At 47.7% G+C, this 13,925-nt stretch overlaps 2 protein-coding genes across 20 annotated transcripts in view; one reads left to right on the top strand and one right to left on the bottom strand.

Moving 5' to 3' along the window:
- GAK (cyclin G associated kinase) overlaps nt 1-5,438 on the bottom strand; it is an 86,096-nt gene extending 80,658 nt beyond the window's left edge. For all 6 annotated transcript variants that reach the window (XR_013417613.1, XM_078002767.1, XM_078002764.1 and 3 more), the window contains exon 1: nt 5,164-5,438. Coding sequence is in view for 5 of the 6 variants with exons in the window: in XM_078002767.1 (XP_077858893.1) it covers nt 5,164-5,308 (145 nt within the window). In the remaining variant the exon portion in view is untranslated. The remainder of the gene's footprint in view (nt 1-5,163) is intronic.
- TMEM175 (transmembrane protein 175) overlaps nt 1-13,925 on the top strand; it is a 46,150-nt gene that overhangs the window by 6,329 nt on the left and 25,896 nt on the right. For 13 of the 14 annotated variants that reach the window (XM_078002819.1, XM_078002822.1, XM_078002827.1 and 10 more), the window contains exon 1: nt 5,557-5,660. The gene's annotated coding sequence lies outside the window, so the exon portion shown is untranslated. Of the gene's footprint in view, nt 1-5,556; nt 5,661-13,925 lie in introns of those variants that run through there. The other variant, XM_078002817.1, reaches the window with a different exon arrangement.

Genomic DNA, 13,925 nt, shown 5'->3' on the forward strand with positions numbered 1-13,925 from the left:
GGCTACTGTGAGGACCACATTGTTGGGAACAAGCCCCCCAAAATCTGGCCATAAACTGGCCCCAAAACTGGCCATAAACAAAATCTCTGCAGCACTGTGACATGTTCGTAATGGACATAATGCCCACGCTGGAAGGTTGTGGGTTTACCAGAATGAGGGCAAGGAACACCTGGCCCACCCGGGACAGAAAACCGTTTAAAGGCATTCTTAAGCCACAAACAATACCATGAGCGATCTGTGCCTTAAGGACATGCTCCTGCTGGAGTTCACTAGCCCAACCTATTCCTTTAATTCAGCCCATCCCTTCCTTTCCCATAAGGGATACTTTTAGTTAATTTAGTATCTATAGAAACAACGCTAATGACTGGCTTGCTGTTAATAAATACGTGGGTAAATCTCTGTTCGGGGCTCTCAGCTCTGAAGGCTGTGAGACCCCTGATTTCCCACTTCACACCTCTATATTTCTGTGTGTGTGTCTTTAATTCCTCTAGCACCGCTGGGTTAGGGTCTCCCCGACAGAGCTGGTCTCCGCACACACAATCCACATAAAGCACTACAGACTGAGCTCGGCAAATACTAACAGCCCCTAAATGTTGCCATGGTGGTTCTGACCATTTCTATTTCACACTGGGAACTAGTCAAAGTAGACAAAGGTTCATGATCAAGCTGTCAACCTGGAAGTGAAGGGGGTATGAGGAGAGCCGCAAGAGGGCAGCCACTCTGTGATGGGGAAGGCCATGAGAGGGCAGCTACTCAGGTGGCAGAATATGAGCCTTACAGGCCTGATGACCTAGAACCAACTACCCAAGCCCCAGAGACCCTGGTTACCTGCGCTCTGCACTGCCCCGCACCCCTCCCGGCTCACCTGCGCTCTGCACTGCCCCACACCCGTCTACCTGAACTCTGCACCGCCCCGCACCCCTCCCTGGTTACCTGCGCTCTGCACCCTCCCGCAACCTCTGCACCCTCCGGCAACCGTCCCTGGTTGCCTGCGCTCCGCACTGCCCCGCACCCCTCCCTGCTCACCTGCGCTCTGCACCACCCCGCACCCCTCCCTGGTTACCTGCGCTCTACACCCTCCCGCAACCTCTGCACCCTCCCACAACCGTCCCTGGTTGCCTGCGCTCCGCACTGCCCTGCACCCGTCCCTGGTTACCTGCGCTCTGCACCCTCCCGCACCCGTCCCTGGTCACCTGCGCTCTGCACTGCCCCGCACCCGTCCCTGGTTACCTGCGCTCTGCACCCTCCCGCAACCGTCCCTGGTTGCCTGCGCTCCGCACTGCCCTGCACCCGTCCCTGGTTACCTGCGCTCTGCACTGCCCCGCACCCCTCCCTGGGTGAGTGCAGCCCCCGCACTTCAGGCTCTGGGTCCAGCAGAGGTACAAAGAAGCAAGGATGACAGAACCTTGGTGGCCAAGAGAACAGCACAGAGCTTCAGAGGCTGGTGCCCTCAGTCCCAAGTCCTATGTGGGAAGAGGGTGTGCTACAAGGCTGGCTCGCCACAGCAACCTAAGGGTCTTTTTTTTTTTTTGAAATAGAGTCTCGCTCTGTCGCCCAGGCTTGGAGTCCAATGGCGCGATCTCGGCTCACTGCAGCCTCCGCCTCCCGGGTTCAAGTGATTCTCCTGCTTCAGCCTCTTGAGTAGCAGGACTACAGGCACACGCCACCACGTCCAGCTAATTTTTGTATTTTTAGTAGATATGGGGTTTTGGAATGTTGGCCAGGCTGGTTTCGAACTCCTGACCTCAGGTGATCTGCCCACCTCTGCCTCCAAAGTGCTGGGATTACAGGCATGAGCCATTGTGCCCGGCCAGGTCTATCTACTTTTAAGATCTGTCTAAGACTGGACACATTAGCTCATACCTGTCATACCAGCACTCTGGGAGGCCAAGGCCGGGGGATCACGTGGGCCCAGGAGTTCAAGGCCGCAGTGAGTCGTGATCGTTCCACTGCACTCAGCCTGGGCAACAGAGCCAGACTCTTTCCAATAAAAGAAAATGATCTCAAGTGTACCCTGCAGAGGACACGCAGGGCCAGCATGTGGCCTCCCCCCACCACCGAGCCCACCTTGGAAACATGGGGCCTCCCCGCCACTGAGCCCACCTGGGAGGGTTTCTGAAACGTGCGGCCAAGAGTCTTGTCTGTACCACACAATTCTGCAACTGTCAGTACTAAATATTCCCAGTGCCCTTACCCAGTCCAGAATTCTACATAAGTGAAGGGAGGAAGCCTCCAAAAGCCATGTCAAAGAGGAAGAAGGGTGAAAAGCCAGGATCACAAACAAGTGGCCCTGGGGGTGCGAGTAGGCTGTGCCCTCCCCATTCCTTAGGCCACAGCTTGACCCCCAAGGCTCCTGAGCGGGCCCAGCCACTCAGCTAATACCGAGCATGGCACACAAGGGCTGCTGGCTGGCAGAAATTACATGCAACACCCAACCAAACGCACGAGGCGAGTCACGCTTAAACCACACGACAACTGTGCAGCATCGTTTTCATTTTCTGCCTCAATTTACCTCACTAGCAGTAACACTGAGTTCAAGTCAGCCACACAGGGAAGGTGGATTTCCCTGCAGTCAGGGCACGGCAGGCTCCATTTCAAAAGCAACGGCACGCAGAACCCAAAACAAAGAACACACAGCATACACCTGCCCTGGGCATCTCTGACACGGTTGGTGCTCCTGATAATCTGCCTTTTAAAAAAGTGAAGACTAGCCAGGTGGGAAACGGCACATGCCTGTAATCCCAGCCACTCAGGAGGCCGAGGCAGGAAGATCCAGAGCCCAGTTCAAATCCATCCTGAGTAACAGCAAGACCTTGTCTCTTAAAGAAAAAAAAAAAGGAAGATGACAGAACAAATTTGAAGAAATTTGAAAGCTATCTGGTTCCACAGTTCTACCTAAAAACCCATTCACACAAGTCCAAATTCCTAAAAGCTAAGAAAACCGTTTTTTCCTAACTCACTTGACAGCAAATCCTAGTCTATCATAACCTCATTTGGGATAAAACCTGACATGAACTGATACGGAGCTAATCGCAGACTTTATCCCACAGTGAGAATATTTAGTCATTTAATTACAGAAACATTAATGTATTCAATTACAGAATACTTTCCCAAGTTCTCTGGGAACATCCCATGATATGCAGGTTATATGCCGCAATGATCATTCTGAAACCTGAAAAATTCTGGAATCATAAACATCTGTACTCAAGGGTTCAGATCACGGGCCATCGCCATGTTTACACAAAACAGCCTGAACTCCCATAGCCTATGTTCTAAGGTTGCTGTCCAGACAAAACTTATTTAAGTATGTTTATACAAAATACTTAATTCAGCTTTCACACCCTGTTTCAGTTCAAAGAGACTTCAAAGAACTTAGGAGGCTGCAGGCCACCTATTAAGCTCACAAGGAGGAAATCTACAGCTCCTAATTGCATTGGTTATTTTTATCTCCTGACTCGCCTAGATAGCAAAGGGAAACAAGCTCCTTTGCAAAACCTCAGCGGCCGCCCACATTTCCTTGTTCTTCTTCCTGGGTGCTAAGTGACCCACAGGCTTCTTTCTTTACACGAATCTTCCTCTCTGGGCCCCAGTGAGGGTGCATTCTCCATCCCTCAAACCCTGATCCGTGCCATCTTCTGCTTGACTCCTTCCCAGAGCTCATACTGTGTGTACCACCCCAAGGATCCCACCGCCAAGGATCCGTCCCTATGCTGCCTCTGTCTCTCCACCGCTTGAGCACCGGTCTGAGGTTCCAGAAACCAAGTCCTGTCCGCTATGAATTTCTTAAAGAATGAAGATAACCACCTAGTATTTTCAGAATAAATGAGCTGATCTGAGAGAAATCTGTTTCTAACAGAGGATGTGAAAGAGGATCACACTTCAGCCCCCACCTCTGAAAGAAGAGCTTGGAGCTGACCAAATTGTACCCAAAATCTGTTTGGTTTTGACCACAACGGAGACAAAGTGTGTGACAACGCTGCAGTCAAAATGTCTCCGCAGACATTCTGTGATAATCAGAAGTCTGGGATAGTTTCCCATCTGGTCACAGGGCAGGCACCTGGACAGGCTAACCCTCCAGCCCTGAGAGGTACCACGGAGCTGGTGAGGGTGAGGGCTTTTGTGTCACTTCACTCCCTTGCCCTGTGCCAATACAGCAGAATAGAGTCACGCTTCCGCACCGAAGTCAACCATGTTTAGCCAACAAACTTCACAGCCAGTGAAACGTGACACACCTCCAGGCACCACTGGACAAAAAATGGAAGGAAAATCCACAACAAAGAAGGGGACTCACTGACACTGGAGATCGATTCCGTGTGAACGGAGAGGACGTTCAGGCAGCTAGAAATGGCAGGCAGAGACAAGACTGACTCAAGAGGACTTAAGCCGAGTGACCTGTCCACTCTGCAAATTCTATATAGGTCGCAACTACTGGCTCTGTTTCCTGTACCACACACAGAATCACACGAGTAGATGTTCACCGGGAAGAGAAACACTGAGGTGTTACGAAGAGCAACGGGGATCACTAGACAGAGCCCTGTCTACCCTCAGCCAACCCCCCACCCCCCAGGCTACGACCGCAACTACCTGCAACACGTGTGCATCCACCTACTGTCAAGTTCCCTGAACTGTAGAAGAATGAGCCCTAACCTCCAAAGTCCAGTCCTGTCCCTGCCTGCTCAATAACCCTAGATGTCCGGCAAAAGACCAAGGCTTAAACCCCCTCCTGCACCGCTCACCTTCTGACTCCAGCTGTCGGCCTTCCAGCACCCTCCCTCAGCCTCCGCTGTAGGCTCCCACCCAAGCTCCCTGCCTGCCACCATCCCCCACCTCACCCTAACATCTTCGCCCACCCACCCTGGGAGGTTCCCCAAGCCCCAGGCCTTGCTCCAACTTGACCCTACTCCTATCACAGGAAAGTACCCCGGCCCCAGCCTCGCCCTCCTCAATCACCGCCAGCAGGCACTGACCTACGGGGCCCCCCACTGTGACCCTCGCCTGGCCCTGACCCACGCCCTCGGCAGAGACCCTCCCCTGGCCGACCCTGACCCACAACCCACGCTGGGACCCCTAACCCACGCCCTTCCACTCCAAGCTGACGCTGCCCCCAGCGTCCCGGAGACAACACTCCGCGGCCGCACCCGCGCTGCCGACCCGGGGCCTCACCTTCGGCCAGGACCCGCCGCACCCGCAGCCGCAGCTCGCCCAGTTCCACCGTCTGCCCCACGAAATCACTCTGGTCGCGGCCGGAAGCACCGCCCAGGGAGCCTGGACCCGCCAAGAAGTCGAGCGCCGACTGCAGCAGCGACATGGCGGTGGCTGCGCCGCACCCCGCGGCAGCCGGAGTGGTCGGGCTCGGGCTCCCGCTCCCTCGCCGTCCGGGTCAGCTCAGTAACCGCCGGCCAGGAGCTGCACCATCTTCCGCCCCGACGCCGTGACGTACTCGCGCGTGAGGACGCGTCGCGTCAGGAGGCGTCGGGGCCCAGCCCCGTCCCCTTCGCCGCGGCCTCGCTTCCTGGCTGCGCGCTCCGGCGCGGAGGTCTGACGGAGACAGCGCGTGCGCGGCGTCGCCAGGCTTGTGACGAACTTCCGGTTATCAGGCTCCCGGCCGGGCTGACTCCAGAGGAGGCGTGCGGAGCGGTCGCCCGGCGATTCCCGCCCAGGTAGTTCAGCGCCCCAGCCCAACTCCCGGTACCGTTCCCCACATGGTCTGTTTTGTGGGAGGCTCCTTCTCATGTGTCTTCGATTTAAGCGCTTCGCCTACCTCTGGGTGGAGTCAGCCTCCCGTTTGCCGTTAGCGCCGCGTTTGCGAATGGGTTCGCGAATTTTTCTCTCAGTTGGCTAAGGAGCAAGGAGTTAGCGTGCGTTAAGCTATCAATAAATACTTGCTTTTTGTCTCATGGAGGTCGGAGTTTCCTGTGACGCTTAGCGACTAAGCTTGGCAGCCCCCTCCCAGCAGCCAGGCAGGCAGTTGGCAAGGGAAACGCTGCTGCACTGCCTTGTCTTCCGAGGAGAAGGCCAGGGTCTGGGCGGGAGAGTGACCAATAGTGGGAGCTGTGGGCTAGAAAACCTTCGTCCTGGGCAACCACAACACTGCACAGACTGCCCTGTGACCCTCAAGGTTCGTTCGCACCCTGACATTTTCCAAGGCAAAAGCAAGTCCTCATGAACCACTTGGAAGGGTTCATAATGCCCAACCATTTGGAGATGAAAAGGTGACGTTCCTTCTAGGATAATGAGGAAATGGCTCACAGACAGTGCATTTTTAGTTTCTGGCCCACACAGTATTTGGGGGTTGGGAGTGGGTAGCAGGAGGTGAATTAGTTGCTGTCATTTAAAGACTGATGCCAGGCGCTGTGGCTCACGCCTGTAATCCCGGTACTTTGGGAGGCCGAGGCGGGCGGATCACCTGAGGTCAGGAGTTTCAGACCAGCCTGGTCAACATGGTGAAACCCTGTCTCTACTAAAAATACAAAAATTAGCTGAGCATGGTGGCAGGTGCCTGTAATCCCAGCTACTCGGGAGACTGAGGCAGGAGAATCGCTTGAACCCAGGAGGCGGGCGCCACTGCACTCCAGCCTGAGATTCTGCCTCAAAAAAAAAAAAAATAATAATAATAATCATTGAAAGTCCTGAACGTTAAAAACCTAGTTTTCCAGCTTCTGTGGAAAAATCAAACCTGTCAATATTGGACCCCAAATGATGTGTGTTACCAGTTACCTAGAGCGGTCCCTCCAGGTAAGACACAGTGGTTTGCCTGACCAGATTGGCTCACGTATGTTACCTGCCTGGTTCCTATAGTCATTTGAGGTTGCAACCCTTTCCATAGAGTTATTTGTTCTCAAACTCAAAAATGGATTCTAAAACTCAAATCAGCCTCTTAGCCATCCCAGAAGCTAACATCTGTTATCTTTATCATTAAAAGATAATAGACTGAGCTCACTGGAACACTTACCTATTTTATGGAATGAAGTGTTACATGTAGCCAAATGAGATCTTTAAAAATACATATAACAAAAATAACAGTAGCAATAGCTTAGCTTATGCACTGATTCATTGCTTGCAACATCCTTCTCTGTAAGGGTTCATTGTAATGGTCCTAAAGCATCTTTGTGAAGAAAGCACAGTATAATTAACCCCCTTTATTTTGGGGATGAGAAAATATGCTCAACAATGCCATTACTTGGCCAGGGTCAACAAGTGATACAGCTAAAATTCAATACAAGTTCTGGCTTTTCAGCCAGTGCATTTGTCTGGTGGGCTGTGGAATAGAAGGATTGAGAGATCAGGAAAGAATCCCTGCTGGAGACAGACATCTGGGCATCCTCAGCATAGAGGTGGCAGTTGGCTGTAGGAGCTGAAGAGAGGACCAACAGAGATGGCGTACTAGACATAAAGAGGTTAGAATCTTCAGAGAATAGACAGCTTGTGGAGAAAGGGCAGCCAGTGAAGGAGGAAGAAAACCAAGAGAGTGTTGTCACAGAGCCAAGGAACAAGGATGTGCAGGGCAGAGAATGCAGTTAAGTGTCGAATGCTGCTTAAAAGTCAAGTAGAAAAAGAAATGGAAGATATGTGTAGATTTATTCACAACGGATCACTGGTCATCTCACCAAGAATAGCTTCACTGGAGTAATGAGGTGGAAGCTACATATCACCATAGTAGAGGAATGAAGAGATGATGAAGTAGAGATGGCAAGTGGAGATAAGACGTTTGTCTGTGGAGGAGAATGTGAACAACTTTAGGCCAACAAATTCAGCATCCTTAGCTTAGAGAGCTAGAAGGATGATGAGATGTTTTAAGAGGAGAGATTCTTGAGCAGCCTAAAGCTGATGGAAGGGAGAGAAGGTTTGCTGGTACAGAAAAAAGAGGAATAATAAGATAATTCTATCTTAATGAGATATCTTCTATCTCTTACAACATAGGAGGGGAATGGCATCCAAAGCATAGGTAGAGATACTTGCTTTGGACATAGGAAAAACACTTAGGGAGAAAAATGGGCTGCAGTTGCAGGTGACCTTATGTATTTATTGGAATGAAGGTGAAGGAATTCTCTAATGGTTTCTGTTTTCATTGGGAATGAGGAAAGAAAAGCTTCCACTGAAAGTGAGAGGGGAAGTAGGAATCCCAAGATTTAAGCAGTGTCAAAAAGATATAAAATAGCTGTTACGAAAAACCTAGCGAACACTGGAAAGCATGATAGCGTTCAAGCACTCATTTGGAGGCCATGAACTTACACTGGCATGACCTGGGATTGGCTGGACATTTCTAAACCTTGTCATCACTTTGGAAACCAGAGTCGGACTCCTTATCTTACAAATATTTCTGGAGCACCTTTATTTATCGGCGTTGAAGTAGGTGCTGTAGTAATACCATCTTAACCCGAATATCTATCTCCGTATCTCATGTGAACTCTCGGATGTTTGTTCTGAGATACCGCTACGTATATAAACATGTATATACCCAAAACTGAATTTATAGTCTTAATCCCCATACCTGATTTCCAAAATTTCATAGCAAAGAGGATTACAAGAGATTAAGAGGATCATTTTATAATGATGAAGGGATGAATTCATCAAAAAGACTTGATAATCTTAAACATTTATGCACCTAATAACAAAGCTCTAAAATACACAAAGCATAAACTAATAGCTCCAAGGAGAGAGAAATATCACAATTGTAGTTGGAGATTGAGGTAGTTGGAGAATATTCTTTCTCAATAAATAGAGAATAAATGGATAGATACCCAGAAAATCACTAAAGATATAGGAGACTTGACATGACTGTCAGTCAACTTGACCTAATGAATGTTTATGGAACACTCCCCACAATAACAGCAGAATATACAATTTTTCAAGTGCATTAAAACATTAACTGAGCCTGATCATATTCTGGTCTATTAAACAAGTATGTTAGCTGACCAGAATGATATTGCATATTAAAGTAGAAATTAGTAATGGATTGGAAAATCCTTTCAATATTTGGAACCTGAGTAACTCACTTTCATTTTTTGTATATTTTTTAAACTCATTTTTAAATAACTCATGGTGGCCGGGCACGGTGGCTCACGCCTGTAATCCCAGCACTTTGGGAGGCTGAGGAGGGTGGATCACGAGGTCAGGAGAGCGAGACCATCCTGGCTAACACAGTGAAACCCTGTCTCTACTAAAAATGCAAAAAATTAGCCAGGCATGGCGGCGGGCGCCTGTAGTCCCAGCTGCTTGGGAGGCTGAGGCAGGAGAATGGCATGAACCCTGGAGGCAGAGCTTGCAGTGAGCCGAGATCGCCCCACTGCACTCCAGCCTGGGCGACAGAGCGAGACTCCTCAAAATAAATAAATAAATAAATAAATAAATAAATAAATAACTCATGGTTCAAAGAAGAAATCAAAAAGGAAATTAGAAAGTATTTTGAGAGGCCGGGCGCGGTGGCTCAAGCCTGTAATCCCAGCACTTTGGGAGGCCGAGACGGGCGGATCACGAGGTCAGGAGATGGAGACCATCCTGGCTAACACGGTGAAACCCCGTCTCTACTAAAAAATACAAAAAAAAACTAGCCGGGCGAGGTGGCGGGCGCCTGTAGTCCCAGCTACTCGGGAGGCTGAGGCAGGAGAATGGCGTGAACCCAGGAGGCGGAGTTTGCAGTGAATTGAGATCCGGCCACTGCTCTCCAGCCTGGGCAGCAGAGCGAGACTCCGTCTCAAAAAAAAAAAAAAAGTATTTTGAACAGGATGAAAATGAAAATGCAGCATTTAAAACTGGTGGGATGCTGCTAAAACAGTATTAAAAGATAGATCTCAAATCAGTGACCTCAGCAGTCACCTTAAGAAACTAGAAAAGTAGGCCGGGCATGGTGGCTCACTTTGGCAGGCCAAGGCAGACCAATCACTTGAGGTCGGAAGTTTGAGACCAGCCTGGCCAACATGGTGAAACCCCATCTGTACTAAAAATACAAAAATTAGCTGGGTGTAGCAGGGCACGCCTGTAGTTCCGGCTACTTGGAAGCCTGAGGCAGGAGAATCACTTGAACCCGGGAGGTGGAGATTGCAGCAAGCTGAGACTCTGTCACACACACACACACACAAAACAGAAAAGTAAGAGAAAGTGAAACCCAAAGTGAATATAAGAAGGCAGATAATAAGTATCAGAGTGGAATTCAAAAAAATAGATAACAAAAGCAATAAAGAAAATCAGGGAAACCAAAAGCTGATTCTTTGAGATTAATAAAATTGAAAAATCTTTGGCCAGATTGAACAAGAAAAAGACAAGACACGAATTACCAATATGAGGAATGAGAGATGACATCACTACTGAAAGGATAATCAGGGACTATTATTAAGAACTTTAGGCCAACAAATTCAGCAGCTTACACTAAACGAACAAATTCCTGGAAAGCATAAACCACTTAAGCTCATTTAAGAAGAAATTGTGTTGGGCCCGGCACAGTGGCTCATGCCTGTAATCCCAGCACTTTGGGATGCCAAGGCAGGTGGATCACAAGGTCAGGAGATTGAGACCATCCTGGCCAAGATGGTGAAACCCCGTCTCTACTAAAAAAAAAACACACAAAAATTAGCTGTGCATGGTGGCGTGTGCCTGAAATCCCAGCTACTTGGGAGGCTGAGGCAGGAGAATCACTTGAACCAGGGAGTCGGAGGTTGCAGTGGGCCGAGATTGAGCCACTGCACTCCAATCTGGCGACAGAGTGGGACTTTGTCTCAAAAGAAAACGTATTGTATGAAAGGATGAAAGAGGCCCTGACATGCATACAGTTAAGGCATTGCAACATACTTTGTGGTATCTAACCATCTTTATTTTTTTTTTGAGGGGATGAGTACCCCATTCTTCGTGATGTGATTATTACACATTGCATGCTTGTATCAGAACATGTACCCCATGAATATATACACCTACTATATACCTACAAAAATAAAAATTTAAATGCTTTTTAAAAAGAAGGAAATAGACAACCTAAATAGCTCTATGTCTATTAAAGTATTGAATTTATAGTTGACAAATCTTCCCTTAAAGAAGACTCCAGACTTGGCTGGGCACAGTAGCTCATGCCTGTAATCCCAGCACTTTGGGAGGCCGAGGCAGGTGGATCACCTGAGGTCAGGAGTTCAAGACCAGCCTGGCCAACATGGTGAAACCTCATTTCTACTAAAAATACAAAAATTACCCGGCATGGTGGTAGGTGCCTGTAATCCCCGCTACTTGAGAGGATGAGTCAGGAGAACCACTTGGACCCAGGACGTAGAGGTTGCAGTAAGCTGAGACTGTGCCATTGCACTCCAACCTGGACAACAAGAGCAAAACTCGATCTCAAAAAAAGACTCCAAACTTAGATAGCTTTACTGGGAATTCTACTAAACACTGAAGGAAGAAATAATACCAGTTCTATACAAACTCAGAAAGTTGAAGGAAGGAATTATTTCCCAACTCATGTTTCCTAACAGCATTATTCTGATACCAGAACTCCACAAAGACGTTACTAGAAAACTACAGGATAATATCTCTTGTGAACAGAGACACGAAGATGCATTTAAAACGTTGATTAGCAAATTGAATCCAACACTATATACAGAAAGGATAATATACCATGACCAAGTGGGAGAGGGCAAAGTTGGCTTAGCATTTGAAAGTGTATCAATGTAATTCACACTCTTGAGAATGAAAAAATAAAATGGATCATCTCAGTAGATACAGAGAAGCATTTGACAGAACCCAACATCCATTACTGATTTAAAAAAAAAACAAAACTCAGCAAACTGGGAATAAAATGAAACTTCCTCAACCCAGTAAGGGCGTCTGTGAACAACCTGTAGCTAGCATCATACGAAATAATAAAAGACTGAATGTTTTCCCCCTAAGACCAGGAACAAGCCAAGGCTGGCTGTCTGATCTCACCACTTCTGTTCAACATTGTACTAGAAATTCTAGCCAATGTGATGAGGCAAGAAAAAGAGGGCCGGGGCCAGGCACAGTGGCTCACATCTATAATCCCAGCGCTTTGGGAGGCCGAGGCAGGCAGGTCACCTGAGGTCAGGAGTTTGAGATCAGCCTGGCCAACACGGTGAAACCCCGTCTCTACTAAAAACAAAAATTAGCTGGGCGTGGTGGCACATGCCTGTAATCCCAGCTACTCTGGAGGCTGAGGCAGGAGAATCACTTGAACCTTGGAGGTGGAGGTTGCAGTGAGCTGAAATCGCACCACTGCAACTCCACCCTGGACAACAGAGTGAGACTCGGTCTCTAAAAAAAAGAAAAAAAATCAATCTATAAAAAGAGCTACTCGTGAGTTTAGCAGGGTTGCAGGATACAAGATAAATATGCAAAAATCAATTCTGTTTCTACATACTAGCAATAAATATTGGAAGTTGAAATTAGAGACATTTACAATAGCATCAAAAAGTCTGAAATACTTGGGATAAATGTGAAAAAAGATGTGCAAGACTTATATGCTGAAAACTACAAAAAATTGCTGAGAGAAATTAAAGCCCATAATCAATGGAGAGATATGCCATACTCATAAACTGGGAGATTCAACAGTGCAGTTCTCAAATTGACCTGTAGATTCAATGTAAACCAGTCAAATTCCCAGCAGACTACGAGAATTTGACACAGATTCTAAAATTTACTTGGCTCTGCAAAGGAGCGAGAATAGCCAATACAAGTTTGAACAAGGACAAGACAAAATTGTATGATTTGCGTTACCTAATTTAAACCCTTGAAGCCACAGTAATCAAAACTGTGGTGGCTGGGTGTAGAGGTATGTGCCTGTAGTCGCAGCAACTCAGCAGGTTGAGGCGGGAGGATCCCTTGAGCCTGGGAGTTTGAATCTAGCCTGGGCAACAGTGTGGAGTTGATATAAAGATAGCTAAGTAGGTGAATAGAAGAGTCCAGAAATTGGCCCACAGGTGTCTATGGTCAACTGATTTTTTATAAAGGTGCAAAAGTAGTTCATTGGAGAAAGAATAATTGTTTCAACAAATGATAGTGGAAAAATTGGATATTCATGTGTTGAGAAAAAGAAACCTTGGGCCGGGTGCAGTGGCTCACGCCTGTAATCCCAGCACTTTGGGAGGCCGAGGTGGGCAGATCATTTGAGGTCAGGAGTTCGAGACCCGCCTGACCAACGTGGTGAAACCCCATCTCTACTAAAAATACAAAAATCAGCTGGGCGTGGGGGTGAGTGCCTGTAATCCCAGCTACTCAGGAGGCTGAGGCAGCAGAATTGCTTAAACCCAGGAGGCGGAGGTTGCAGTGAGCTAGGATGGTGTCACTGCACTCCAGCCTGAGCAGTAGAGTGAGAATCCACCTCAAAAAAAAAAAAAAAAGGAAACAATCCATACCTAGCATTACACATAAAAGTTAACTCAAAATCATAAATCTAAATGTGAGATCTACAACTGTAAAACTTACGGAAGAAAATCTATGAAATGTTCTGTGAGATTTTTAGCCATGACCCCAAAAGCATTATCCATAAAGGAAACAGATAAACTGGATTTCATCAATATGAAGAACTATATAATACACTGTTGAAAATGGTCCATGCGAGCAATCAGTGAATAAATAAACTGATAAATCCATAATATAGGCTGTCATTCAATAATAAAAAGATAAGCTATCAAGCAACAACAAGACTTGAAGGAACCTTAAATGCATATTGCTCAATGAAAGAAGCCAATCTGAAAAGGTTCCATACTGTATGATTCTAACTATAGAACATTCTGGAAAAGGCAAAATTGTGACGACAGTAAAAAGAGCAGTGGCTCACACCTGTAATCCCAGCACTTTCAGAGGCCAAGGTGGATGGATCAACTGAGGTCTGGAGTTCGAGACCAGCCTGGCCAACATGTTGAAGCCCCACCTTTACTAAAAATACAAAATTAGCTGGGCATGGTGGCACATGCCTGTAATCCCAGCTA

This window comes from Macaca mulatta, chromosome 5 (genome assembly GCF_049350105.2).
Source record: "Macaca mulatta isolate MMU2019108-1 chromosome 5, T2T-MMU8v2.0, whole genome shotgun sequence".
In the NCBI taxonomy this organism is placed as follows: Eukaryota; Metazoa; Chordata; class Mammalia; order Primates; family Cercopithecidae; genus Macaca; species Macaca mulatta.